Source organism: Rhinolophus ferrumequinum, chromosome 23, assembly GCF_004115265.2.
Source record: "Rhinolophus ferrumequinum isolate MPI-CBG mRhiFer1 chromosome 23, mRhiFer1_v1.p, whole genome shotgun sequence".
Lineage (NCBI taxonomy): Eukaryota > Metazoa > Chordata > Mammalia > Chiroptera > Rhinolophidae > Rhinolophus > Rhinolophus ferrumequinum.
In genome coordinates, this window is record NC_046306.1 from 13041762 (window position 1) to 13055213 (window position 13452).

At 50.5% G+C, this 13452-nt stretch overlaps 1 protein-coding gene across 4 annotated transcripts in view; it reads right to left on the reverse strand.

Moving 5' to 3' along the window:
• Positions 1-276: 276 nt before the first annotated feature.
• The window catches only part of PKIG (cAMP-dependent protein kinase inhibitor gamma), a 76611-nt gene continuing 63435 nt past the window's right edge, over positions 277-13452 (reverse strand). For all 4 annotated transcript variants that reach the window (XM_033095171.1, XM_033095173.1, XM_033095170.1 and 1 more), the window contains exons 3-4: positions 4079-4252; positions 277-1009 (exon numbers count right to left, since the gene is read on the reverse strand). In XM_033095171.1, coding sequence (XP_032951062.1) covers positions 930-1009; positions 4079-4229 — 231 coding nt within the window. In that variant the 5' untranslated portion in view covers positions 4230-4252 and the 3' untranslated portion in view covers positions 277-929. The remainder of the gene's footprint in view (positions 1010-4078; positions 4253-13452) is intronic.

A 13452-nucleotide genomic window follows, 5' to 3' on the forward strand; every position in this document is an offset into this window, starting at 1 on the left:
CCCTCCTACTCTAGGTCCTAAAGGGAAACCCTTCCTTTTGGGTTCCTGGAGCTGAGCTGTGGACTGTGGTGAGACAGCGAGTGAGACGGAAGAAGAGTCCTCAGAAACCAGGCCAAGGAGTGGTGCTGGCCCCCGCGGGACACCAGCCCCTTCTCAGGTGGCTTCTTTCCGGGAAAGCCTGGGGCAGCGATGGACGCCAGCTTCTTGTGGACTTGGGAATACAAGAGTCAGCCCCTGCTTTTGCTGTTTAAAGGAGAAATGATCATTTTAAACCAGTCACACAAATCATCAGCATTTATTTCCTGGGTCCCAGGTGTTACTTGTCTTGGTAGAAAGACAGGGCAAAGAGTTGATCAGGTAGTTTGGAGCACAAAAATCCCTTCCCTAAAAGTGGATCTGTGAAGCTCCATGAGGGAACCTCAGAGCTGCATAGATGGTCAAAGAGTTTAGCTTGGCTTCCCCCCAAAAAGTCAATTGATTGTCAGCTCCTTCCCTCTCTGCTGAAACAGATTTAAAAGTTTAAAAGTGGTTTTTAAAAAAAGGGATCAAAAGGTCTACCTTGACCTAGAAGGCTGGGGTTGGAAAAGAGGGCAGAGCGGGGATGTGGTCCCTGCCCAGGCCGCCCATGAGAGGAGCGTTCTTGGGTGGGCAGGGCCCAGCCCCTGAGTCCCGGCGCCCACTGAATAAATAACATCCTGTGATTACAGTGTCTTGAAAGTGTACCTGGGCACGGGGAGGAGGTGATGGGAGCATGGCAGAGGGCCTTCGAAGGGTCAGGGCCACGTCGGCCTCTGGGGGACGCCTTTCAGTCTCGCCGTGCTGGGCTGGGACACGGGGCTCAGAGAAGGGGCTGCCGGGCCAGGGCCAGGGCTCCCCGTCCAGGTGGGGACAGCAGGTCTCTCTTCCAGCCTTCTTGGGTCAGGTCAGGCTCAAGATGAGGTGGTCCCGTCGTTGCTCTCAGGCTGGCTGCTAGCTTCCTTGTCTGGGGTGTCTGCCTCCGCCTGTCCTTCTGGAGAGGAGAGGAAGAGGCACATATACACAAACGTAAAGCACACAAGGTGGGCTGGAAGGGCCCAGCCGAAGTGGTAACAGTGGATGAGCCCTGGGGTGCAGGACAGGAGCTAGATGAGGGGTGGTGGTGGCCAAAAGGAACTTTAGCATGGTTGCTGACATCTTAATGCTTACAAATAAAATGCAAGAGGTGTTACTAGTGTAACTAAAGTCAATTAAAGGCCAGGATCATGGATGGATGCTAAACACATCAGGCAGAGGGCTGCTGAGGGTCAGATTACTTGCGCGTGTGCTCCAGAAGGAGAGGGCAAATGGGAAGTCCCAGCATGCAACAGGTGCTCAGTGAACAGCGGTAGTTCTTAGAAGACAGAAAAGGGCGTCAGACTAGACCAGCTCAGGGAAGTGCCAGGGTGTGGGCTGTGACTATTTCACTGTGCTGTGTCCTCACCAGCCTGGCCGTACCTCCCGATCTGGCCTCTGTCTTTGCATCCTTAGGCTAAGCCCTTCATGTGACTTAGGAGAGCCACCACCCTGTACCCAGCTCCGTGCAATCCACACAACACCTGGAGGTGTGATTACCTGGAGGTGTGATTAGGGGCATGCTATGGGCGAGAAAACCGAGGCTCAGAGAGGTGAACTGATTGGCCTGAGATCAAGTGGTAGAGGGAGCCAGTGTCCTTTCCAGGAAATTTAACTTCTGCCATAAAGCAGCATTCTCCAAGGTTTATAAAGGCCCGTTGTCCTCATTCTGCCTTTGCAGCAGTCTTGGGAAGTGGGGGTTAGGGGTAGCGAGTGGTGCAGGAAGAACGCTGCCATCTGGCTCTCCCCAAACCCAGGCAACTTCCTGTCCTGGGTGGTGCCTCCAGCAAAGGCCTGGTTGGAGAGGGTCCTTCTGGCCCTTCCAGAAGGCTGACAAACTAGAATGCACTTTGGGCAAATTTCACAGCTTTTGATGCCCGTTTGGCCCTGGGCCTCCCACCCTGGAAAGCAGGAACAGTGTCGTTAGATTCCCTAGTAATGTCTGCTCTGCCGTTTCTTTGCTGTGGGATCTTGGGCAATTCATTTAATCACTCTGAGCCTCTGCTTCCTGATCCTTAACGTGAGGAAGGTAACACCTCTGCCGGTTCCAGTTCGTGACGGGGATGGAGGGCCTGTGTGTGGTCATGTGACCCGTGGGAACGTCTCAGCCAATGGTAACACTTCCTCTGTGCCAGGTGCAGCTCTCTTGGTCTAGGGAGAAGGCCCTTAAGCACGTTCTTTGCCAACCAGCACCCTTGAGACCAGTTGCAGAGTCACTCACTGCCAAGCAGCGTACTCATTTCTTCATGCCTTGTCTATTGTTTCCCTCACTATAAGGCCAAGTAAGGAAATGTTCATGCACGTACACAACTTCCTTGCAGAGTGTTAACAAACATAACGAAGTCACAGACTTGGGGAGCCGGGTAGGCAAGCCTCCAGGACAGGCTCAGGCCGTGGCTCCCCTCCCCCATCCTGGCTCTGCAGCAGGCTAAGCCGGGCCTCGTGGATCCCAATCTCTGGCCGCCTGTTCCTCATTCCTCAGTGAGTCTGCTGGACTGCGCCAGCCCGCAGACCTGCCTGTGGAGACTGCGCAGGCCAGGGCCTGCTGGAGGAACCCTCAGCCGGCACCCCACCATGAGGGCCTCAGCCCGATGTGAGCACTGTTCCTTCCTCAGGTCCCCTTGTTAAATGTCACGCTCCTGGGGGACCCAGACACTTCAGGGATTTCAAATCAGATAGGGGGAGGGAGAGGGAACAGGTCTTAGAAGGGCCTGGGTCCATGGATGAGTGGTTACGACTGCTGAGGGAGACGGAGAAGAGTTTACCAGAGCTGACACTACAGATACATAAGCCCTGAGCTCGGGCCCTCTGGCAGCGTGCCCAGGTGGCAGCTGGGCATGCTGGTCATTCAGATGGACAGTGGACAGCGACTGACGAGGAGCCTCTATCATGTTCCAAAGGCTGCCAAGCACCTAGGGCACAAGACACAGATCCTGTGTGGGAGAAGCTCCCAGCCTCGGGGAGGGCACTGTGCTGAGCGGGGTTGTGGAGACGGCAGGGAGAAGGCTCGCTCCTCCTGCCTGGGAGGGGGGTGCGGGGGGGGGGGGCAACGCAGTCAGAAGGCCTCTCAGCAGAGCAGTCTGTATCTCTAAGAACGAGGAGGAGGAGCCAAGCAAGGGGAGGGCAGGAAGAACCAGACAGAGGGAGCAGTATGGGAAGGCCATCAGTAGCTTTCCAGAAACAGCCGTACTTCCCTCTGGCTAAACCAGAGGCAATAGGGGAGAAAGCTGAGCAGGGGGAGAGCCGTGGAGGCTCACGTGCCTGAGTAAGGAGTTTGGGTCACATGACAATGAAGAGCAGACAGACCACTCAACAGGGACAGGACGTGGTTCCTTGGGCAGGGCCTGGGGGCAGCCACGGTCTCATTCTAACTCCATTAACTCGCTGGTGACCCTGAGTAAGCTACCCAACTTCTCTGGGCCTGTTTGTCCAGATAAAGAACATGACAGGGTTGGATCTACGTCCCCACAAGGTCTTCTCCGTTTTACACTCTTAGGTCACTTCTGGCCAGAAGGGACCAAGGGCTGTGGACTGGCGGCTGTACAGGGATTAAAAAAAAGGTTGTGGCCCTGTAAGGCCAGCTCAGTGGGAGACACACAGAGCCCGACAGTTGCAGGGTGGTCGGGGGAGGCTCCCAGAGAAAGGTCCCGGGGCACTGAGCTGAGAGGCGGGGCATGCCAGGCAATATTTGGGGTAGCAGGTGCTGTTTCCTCCATTCACTCACTCAGCCTGCGGTTTCCAAACACCTACCGGGTGCCAGCAGAACAGGAAGCCCTAGTCGCCTGGGGGTCATATTTAAACACCCGAGACCTCGTCAGACAGTGAGGAGGGTCACGTGGTTAGGAAGGAGGGATGGTTCAGGGAAAGCCCCTCTGAGCACCTGGTCTCTGAGCTTGGGGTGAGGGCGAGGAGGCAGCAGCCACAGTGCTGGGTGGGGACGTTCTCGCAGAGCAAACGCTGAGACATGCAGAAGCAAAGTGGCTCTGACCTGCCCCCTCAAGCGCCAGCTCGCCCATGTCTCCGGCTAGCTTCCTCACGCTCACGGCCTCCGAGTCTCCCTGGATGTCAGGAACCGCGTTCCGACGGCCCGTCCGGTCACAGGAGATGAAGTCCGAGTAGGAGGACTCGACCTCCATCATGCCTGTTGCATCGCTCTTCAGGCCTGCGGGGACAAGCACAGGGGGGCAGCGGTGAGGCCAGGTGCATCCTGCAGGGGAGACTCAGCGCTGGTCCCCAGCACTGATGCGTTTGGACAAAATGACAGTTACTGCCTCGATCACTAAAGACAAGACGGAAAGCGCACACACACACACACACACACACACACACACACACACAGGCACAGAAAAGTATAAAGAACAAAACGTCACCTGTAATTTCATACCCAGAAAACCACCGACATTTCAAAGACTATCTTTTGTATTTTCTTCGTTACTGCTCAATGTCTACGCATTTATCAACGTCATGTGCCAGGCACTGGCCAAGGGATGCAAATATGTACAGGGATGGACAGGCCAGCCCTGGTCCCTGCCCTCAGGGAGCATACAGTCTGCTGGGGTGGCATCAAATTACCTAAATCACCTCCTACCTCAGTAACTACCGTGATGCTCAGGGCTTCTGAGAGAAGGCAGGGTGCCAGAGTGACAGCCAGGCCTGACTAAAGCTGGGAGTCAGGAAGTGACATTTAGCTGAGATCCAAGGAGGAACAGGCATTATCGAGACAAGGAGTGGATGGGAAAAGCATTACAAGTTGGGGAACAGCATGTGCGAAGGCCCTGAGCAGGACGGAAGAACAGGCTAGAGGACGATGGGGGAGGGGCAGTGCCACCCAGTGTGCTGCTGGCAGAGGCCACATCACATCTGAACTTGGTCCCCAAGGGGTTTAGGCCAGGTCACGAATGATCAGAGCTGCAGTTTCAAAGATGACTCTGGCATCTGGCGTGAGCAGGGCCTGGAAAGGGGCAAGTTCTAAGGCTCCCGCAGAAGGTCTGGTGTGGCAAAGATAAATGGTGGGTGGAGGAAGGAGTGAAACATTGGTCAGATTTGAGGGGCAGTTTGGAGGATGTAATAACAGGACTTGGTGTTGACTAATGGGGAAGTGAACTTTCTGATATGAATAAGTAGGTGAATAGAAGTATGGTTTCCTGGGATGGGGGGTAGCAGAGGAGAAATATTTTGGGGAGTGGCAGTGAGGTGAAGACCGAGCTAATTTTGAGATGCCTGTGGGCCCGTCAAGGGGAGAGGTAGAGTACGTACATGAGACAGGGAGCTGGAACTCAGGAGAGAGACGGGGAATGGCATGGGAAGGCAAGACAGGAAATGAGGAGTTATTGCTAGAGATGGTGGTGAAGAGCCACATACATTTAAAAAAATCATATGGGGATCATACTATCATATGTATTTTATAGGCTACTCTTTGGAACATTCTAGAACGTGTCCTTAAGGTTCTCTCTAGATGACTTTTGTACATGCGTACTTGGATGTACCACGATTTGCTCGGTCCCCTAGAAATGAACATGGAGGTACTTTCTAATCGTCCACCATTATAATCAATAGTAGGTCTCCATGTAAATCTCTGTGTCTATCTCTGTTCTTTCCTTATGTTCCTAGAAGTAGAATTGCTGGGCGAATGGGAAGGATGAAATAACTTTTAAGACACACTGTTTTGACACATTTCCACATTGCCTTCACGAATAGCACGGTGGTACAGTTGCCCCTTGAACTATGCGGGGTTGGGGCGCTGACCACCTGTGCCATCAAAAATCCTCGTATAACTTCAGTTGGTCTTCTGCGTACTCAGCTTCCCAGCTGCCAGCTGCCCCTTGAACCATGCAGGTTTGAACTGTGAGGGTCAACTGAAAAAAGCCCTCGTGTAAGTGGACCCGCGCAGTTCAAACGCACATTGTTCAAGGGTCCACTGTATTTCTAATGACAAAAAGTGAGGGAAAAACCTTACAAATTCAGTACTGTTCCTATTTGTATTCCCACTAGCAGTGCGTAAGATTTATCTGCACCCTTACCAACAACAGGTATTGCTATGATATGAAAAGTGTTCATCTGGCTGGGGGATATGAGTATCTCTCATTGATCCCCTACGATTTCCTGAAGGCAATCAAATCACAGTCAGCGCTTGGACTCTGGCTACTTGCAGACCCTAAGCTGTCAAATGGGAGGGGTGGTCTAAGCCACTGGCCTGACTTCAGGAGTGCAGGGTCCTCCCGGCAGGGGCTGGTCCAGCAAATCCCAGTTCTAGACACACACAGGCAAAACCCAAGGCTCTCTGCAGTGGGAGGAAGTTCACCGCACGAGGCCAGTCACAGCCAGCTGTAGGGAACCTTCCGAATGCCCATCAGGAGGCTGGGCATTATATTATAAAGTACTGCATTCACACAAAAGAAATATACCAGATGCACCTGCACTGGCACAACAAGGTTTCTGAGATAAACTGTTAACTGCAAAATGTAGGTTGCAAACCACCACCTAAAATAAAACCCAGTTTCGGTGCTGTCTGCAACTTAGATAGCAGATACAAGAAAATAAAAAATAAAAAAACTTGTCAAGTGTGGTTCTGTGTGACTAAGATGAACTTTCACTTCTAAGGCTATTTTTGCGAAGGTGGAAGTTTTCATAAGTTCAAGTTACTGTGCAACGTTTTCATAAGGTAACTGAGGTTGGCAGGATATGGCCAAAAGTGCCCCAGGTGGGGCTCTTTTGGTAAGTGCTTCCAGGAGTGTATCTTAGTGACAGATAGATACAGAGAGAGAAGGGGGGTGCTGGCTAATATAGAAGGCTGGACCCACCTCTCCCCACAACACCTAGTAGCTCAGAAGAGACACCTGAAAAACGAATTAGGGGCACTCAAAGATCAGGCAGGGGAGAGAGGGAGGGGTCCTGTAGTAGAGAAAGAAGAGAGTGACGTTGTGTTAATGAACCTGGCTCTGCCACCTGACACTGGGCAAGAAAGACTTTCTGGGCCTCCGGTACCCTATCTGTAAAATAAAGGCGGGGCCAGAGTTATGGCTAAGGTAATCCCCCCAAGCTCCAGCAGAGGGTGCGCCCAGCCTATTATTTTTCTCCGCGGCTGACAGAAAGAAGTCGCTCCAGCTGTGCTCCGGCTCTTTCTCAGCAAACAAACAAACAAAAAAACCAAATAGCAAAAAACTCTGAAGTCCCAGAAGTGGCTCCTTCTACAGGGCACAGAAGGTTCACTCTTGTACTCTCCCTCTGGGTAAACTGCTCAAAGCTTCAGAACAGGGGAATGCCCTGTTGCAATCACAGTAATACCAGAATAAAAATTATGACAATCCTAACAACGTGTAAACGTAACATTCACCGAGTCATTATATGTTTTCCGTGCCTCACTTACCAAACTGCCACAGCAGCCCTCTGAGGTCAGTCAGGTGAATTTAACCGTGACTCAGAAAGGCCGCAGGCTCATCCTCCAGTTACACCTGTGATACCTGTTGCTGACGGGAAGGGACTGCCTGCACAGGCCACACCATTTCCCTGGCCCTGTTTCCTCAGCTCTTTTCCTCCAGCTAGAACGTGGGCTCCATGGGGACAGGGATTTGGGTCTGGATTTTCCCCAAGCTCTGGCTGGTCCACCCTCGGATGCTCGACCCGCACTTGGCAAAGGGAAGGCACTCCATAAATATTCCTCAGATTCAATCTGAATCTGTCTGTCTGTCTGCCTACCTGTCTCTCTTCGCTCCATCCCTCTTTCCCTGTCTGTGTGGCCGATAAAGCGACTTCTTGTCAGGAATGTAGGGAGAGGCCCCTGTGCAGTGCTGATGTGCTTGTCTGCCATCTCCAGGATCTGACACCGTGAGATGGAGTTACAGGCTGCATCTCAAAGGAACAGGCACCCTGGGGCTTTGGCGCCGGCCCTTGCCAGGCGGCCCTTACAAGCTGTCCAGTGCAGGAAGCTGACCCTCCCTGCTGGGACAGGGAAGTGTGCCCAGCCCAAAGCCCAATCCTGGAAAACACCAACAGAGCCAGTAAGCCCTGGCTGCCACATCCCCACCCCCTCAGGGAACAGCAGCTCCAAAGATGGGTCTGGGGTTCGTGTCTGGGGAGCGCTCTGACGCGCACCGTCAGCGCATCGTTTCATTTTTCTTCAACGTTGTATTCTTCCCTCACTCTCTGCCCTTTTAAGTCAATAGCTAATGTGGAAATAAAGACTCCTCAGAGTTGGAAATTGCGTCAGAAAATGGTCATTCTCAGACTCTTAATGACAGTGTAAACTGCCCGGGTCTCTCTGGGGAGCGACTTGACAAGAAACCTCAGCTTCTTTCATATCCTTGAGCCGTTAAGTCAGCATGTCTGCTAAGCCAGCTTATAATAATTTATTCTAAGAAAATAATCTGAGGTGCACATGAAGACAAATGTACAAAGATGTTCATCACAGTATTATTTATCACCGTCAGACACAAGGGCACCAAAATGAACTCCTGAATGGACACGTCAAATGTCCGAAATAGACAACAGAGAAGTATATATATATATATATATATATATATATATATATATATATCTTAACTAGTTTATATCCAAATGAAACACTATTCAGGCACTAAAATATTTGTGAATATTTTTAAAAGACGTGGGAAAATGTTCCCGTGTGTTGTTAAATGGAGAAGAATCCATATGATATGATCACAGATACTAGTGCTCGTTAATTCAATTATGAGTGATTTAAATACTTTTGGTATTTTCTCAAGTTTTACAGTAAAAGCATTCATTTGTTTTAAAATTAGTTCACTTTTGACTATGTGTGCATGTGGTGTCAACCTTGAAAGATACAAAAGGAAAAAGTCAGCTGGTGGCCTCCTTCTCACAGGGAAGCTGGTGGCTTCCCTCCCCAAGGGAAGCACTTTCTTGTGTCCTTCCAGAAATATTCTATGCAATGTACATATTCCCTCTTTCCATCCCTCCCTTCCTTCCTTCCGATCGTTCTGAAAGTTGTGTTCCAGCTTGCTTTTTTCATTTAAAAATATATCCTGGAAACAATTCCAGACCATCCTGATGGTACTGCATCACTGATCACGTCAAAACCCCAGAAGGAAACCCAAAGTCCTTCTACAGCTAAATCTTTTTTTTTTTTTTTTAACTAGGTGCGTGGTATCCTGTCCTCTCTGTGATGTAAGCTGACTTAATTATTTCCCTATTGCTGGACTTTGGGGTTGTTTTCATATAAGTAGAATCACCACATTTAAAGGATCTATGATTTTTGTTTGTTTGTTTGCTTTGGTTTTGGTGTAGACATTGCCAAATTTCCCCCCACAAAGGTTATTTAATTCCAGTGGGGCATCTATGAGGACTACTTTGTTCCACCACATTCTCATCAACACTGTCGCCTCCCGCCCCCAATCTGAAGGGTGAAGACACTGTCTGGTTGTTATAGCTTGTGTTGCTCCTGTGAGTGAAGCTAAGCATATTTCCATGCGTATTTCCTTTTTTGTGCATTGTTTGTTCAAATACTTTTGCTCATTTTTCTACTGGACTGTAGCTCTTTTTCTTCTTAGTTTGTAGGAGTTCTTTATATATTAAGGAAATCAGTCTTTTGCCTCAGGAGGAGCTACGAGTATTTTTTACTTGTCATTTGTGCTTTGACTTTATTTTTGGCATTTCTCCCCATGCACACATTTGTTTTTCTATTCATGTCGTCAAATTGATCTCGATTTTATTTTATGGTTTCTGGTTTCTGGATCATACTTAGAGATATCGTCCCACTGTGAGATTAGTAAAGAATTCTCCCTTGTTTATTTCTTATACTTCTAATGGCTTTATTTCTTACATTTAAATCTTTGATTGATCTGGAACTTATTTGCTATAAGGTATGAATTAGAGATCCACCTTAATTCATTTTTTCCACTTATCTCAAAACCATTTGTGGACTAATCAAACAAAGGGATCCCAGAGCTCACTGAGTCAAGCCTCTCACTAATAGCTCGGGGAACTGAGGTTCATAAAGGGAAAGTGACTTGCCCAAAGTTCTTGAACCTAGGGGTCCAAACTCCTGGTCCAGAGTTCTTTCTCCCACGCCACACTGTCCCCTCGGGAATCCCCAAGGACATTACAAATTTCTCAGGGGATGTGTGGAATGGCAGAAGCATCCTGTGTGGGCATCCCGCCTGGCGTCCATTTCCTAACGCAGACACCTTGGACACCTTCCTTCACCTCCCTGGACTCCAGTTTCCTCCTCAGCAACGTGGGGTAACAGTAACACCTTGCTGCTCAGGCAGATTCAAGGAGGTGGCGTGCGTAAAGAGTCTGATAAGGTACATGCAGCGTAAGAGGCACGCAATGAATAAATCATTTGTATGGTCCGTTTCTTGATGGTGATAGCAGTAAAACCGCCCTTTTGACATTTTTTGTTCAAGTCCTTCACTTTTACTGTTCAGCAGGCCAGAACTTACCCTTCCTTCTTCTGTGTTTTGTGGTGCTGAGTGGAATGTAAGTTCCACAAAAGTGGCGACCTGACCGGCATGGGCACTGCTGTATCTGAGAAGCCCGGCACATAGCTGAAGCTCAATGAATATTTGATGAATGAGTGAATAATAGATGGTGTTCTAGGTTTCAGGGTAGGAAGAGCCAAGGGGTGTGCAGCCCTGCATCATAAAAGTGCCCAAAGGTCTAGCTCCATCTCTGTGTGGGAAGGAGTCCGTCCCTCTCATCCAGCTTCCTTTCCGCACATCTGAATAACGAAGGTGGAAATATAATCTCTAAGGCGCTTCCAGTCCTGACATTTCATTCATTCATTCATCCACTCATTCAGTGTTTACTGAGCATCTTCCCACTGGAGACGCAAAAGACGCTTACAATCTGGTAAGAGAAAAAGCACTGAACACTTGAAAGAATCTATCATCACAGATTATGCTAAGTGCGATGGAAGAAGAGCACAGGGTTCTCTGCGTGTGGATGGTTCAGTTAAAAGTCGTATGCTCAGGGAAGGCCTCCCTGAGGAGGTGACCCTGGGCTGAGATCTATAGAAAAGCCGAACAGACGGCAATCCCGGCAGAGCCAACAACATGGGTCTACAGTGATCCAGTATCTCCGATCTCAGCTCGAGCCTTCCAGCGTGCGCAAGAATGACGACGCTCTTTCCTGCTTCCTTACCTTCAGGAGGTTTTGGTGCCTTCCTGGTGTTTGGACACCTGTAAGGTATTTCACTGACCCTGACTGCCCAGCCTGGGAGGGAGGAGCCTGGATTCAGCTTCCCAGAGCCTCCCCCGGTGCCCCAGAGTCAGAGGTTACGCTCCAACAGGTGCTTGTTCTGGGCACTGTCAGGTTCCCCCACAGGAAGCCACCTTCCCCCTTGCTTTTTTAGGTTCCCCCAGCTTTGTCAACTTCAGAGACCCTGGGTTCTGCCAAAAGCTACACAGTCTGTTCCAAGTCTGCAACTATTAGTCCTCTGCGCTCAGGCAGATTCCATTACAGCTCCAAATTGTTTTCCAAATATACCAGAAAGGTCATTTCCTGTTTTTTTTTTCTTTTTTTTAAAAAATCAAATACTTGAAGAGACCATACAAAAAAGCAAGCAGACCATTTTGCAGAGAGCACAGAGTGGGATTTGGTCCCGAGGGAGAGGCCTCCTCGGGGGCAGGGCGAACACTTCCTCTACGGCTGCTCTGAGGGAAGAAAGGGCTGTGCAAAGCTGATGGAAATACCGGTGCCTATAGAGCTGGCATTCCTCAAATTGGAAGGGAAGTGGCTTCTCTCTGTGATGGGCAGCCAGAACCAGAGAGGCACTGAGGCGAGCGGAAAAGCCCCAAACTGCCCACATTCCGAAAACCTGGGAAAGGGCAGGGCGGCCAGTTCTAGCCACGTGTGGCCTGCCGGGGACTGGTACCACACTTTGTCTAGTGCTTTAGGGGCGCACCCAGCTCAGAGTCACCAGAAAGGGGCCCGTCTCCTGCCAGGGCAGTGCCTGCTGTCCATTCAGAGAGCAGTCCCTGGTGAGACTTCATTTACAGGCAGTCAGGCCAGACCATGCAGCTGGGTACAGGCTCTGGAGGGACCGGCTGTGGGAGGTCTCACGGTGAGGAAGCAAAGGCAGGGTGCTGGATTTGGGAAGGTGCTCAGTTACTTCCAGATTGCCAATCCTCATGGACACCATTCTGTCCTCCAGTGGCTTCCAGACACCACACCCTCTGGGCCCCCACACAGGCCCTCCTCCATTAGAGACCAGGAGCAGGCCTGGGTCCTCTTAGCTTTATTTTCACTTGCTGGGGGTTTTTACCCCTTTCCCTGAATAGTATGTGTTCATGATTCCCAAACAGCCCCACTCCTGTCTTAAGGACGCTACACTTGTGAATCTAACTGCTTCGTTAGCACGTTCCTCCGTCATCTCACCAGCATGTCAAATGTCACTTGTTAAGACACAAGCCTGCACCATCCAGCCCTCCCCAGCTCTGTTAGGGCACCACCTATCCAGACTGCTCAAGTCGGAAACCTGGAGCCATCCTGGATTCCTCCCTCTTCCTCACCACTCACATGTAATACGTCACCAGGTCCTGTCATTTCTACTTGCAAAGCAGAGCCTGAATTGGCCCACCTCTCCCCTACACATGCACTACCTGGTCTCCATCCATCATTTCTCACCTGCACCCCTGGTGGAGCCTGCTCACCATATCCCTGTTCCCCCCACCCCTTTGCCCTTCATGCAAGGTCTGTTTTCTACACAAGCAGCCAGGGTGATGTTCTCCAAATCCGGCATTGGGTCATGCGATTCCCGTGCTTCGTTCAACCTTTCATGCTGTTCCATTCCATATCTGGCAAAATCCAAACTCTCTACACCAGCCCCTGAAGTCCTGCATGGATCTGGCCCTGACTTTGTGACCTTTTGTCTCATTTCCACTCTCTTCTTGGCCCATTTTGCGTCGACCACACTGGCTTCTCTTGAATTACTCAAACCAGCTAAGCTCTTCCTGAACAGCCCACGAGACGTTCCCTCTGCCTGGAACATCTCTGTCACTCTGTTCTTTACAGGTCCTCACAAGTGGACCCCTGGCCCTGCCTTTTCACATTTTCCTGCTCTAGGACCCTGACCTTGGGGACCCTGCACGGTGCGAAGCCTCCAGAATCCCTCTGCCCACCACTACTGCATGTCACGGGGGTCTGGCTGAGCCGCCTGGAGTCTCGTGTGGTACGGCAGACACAGCAAGGGCCCTGGGTTGACCTCAGCTTCTGCCCCCACCGCTGAGTGACTCACCTGACTACACATTCTTCTTCTACGAAATGGGGGTGTAACAACTACCTTGAAAGGTGCTTGTGGAGACTAATCAGAGCCAGCATTCATGTAGTCCTTACTGCATGACAGACTGTGCTAGGTATCTTTACAGACATTATTTCCTTTCGTTT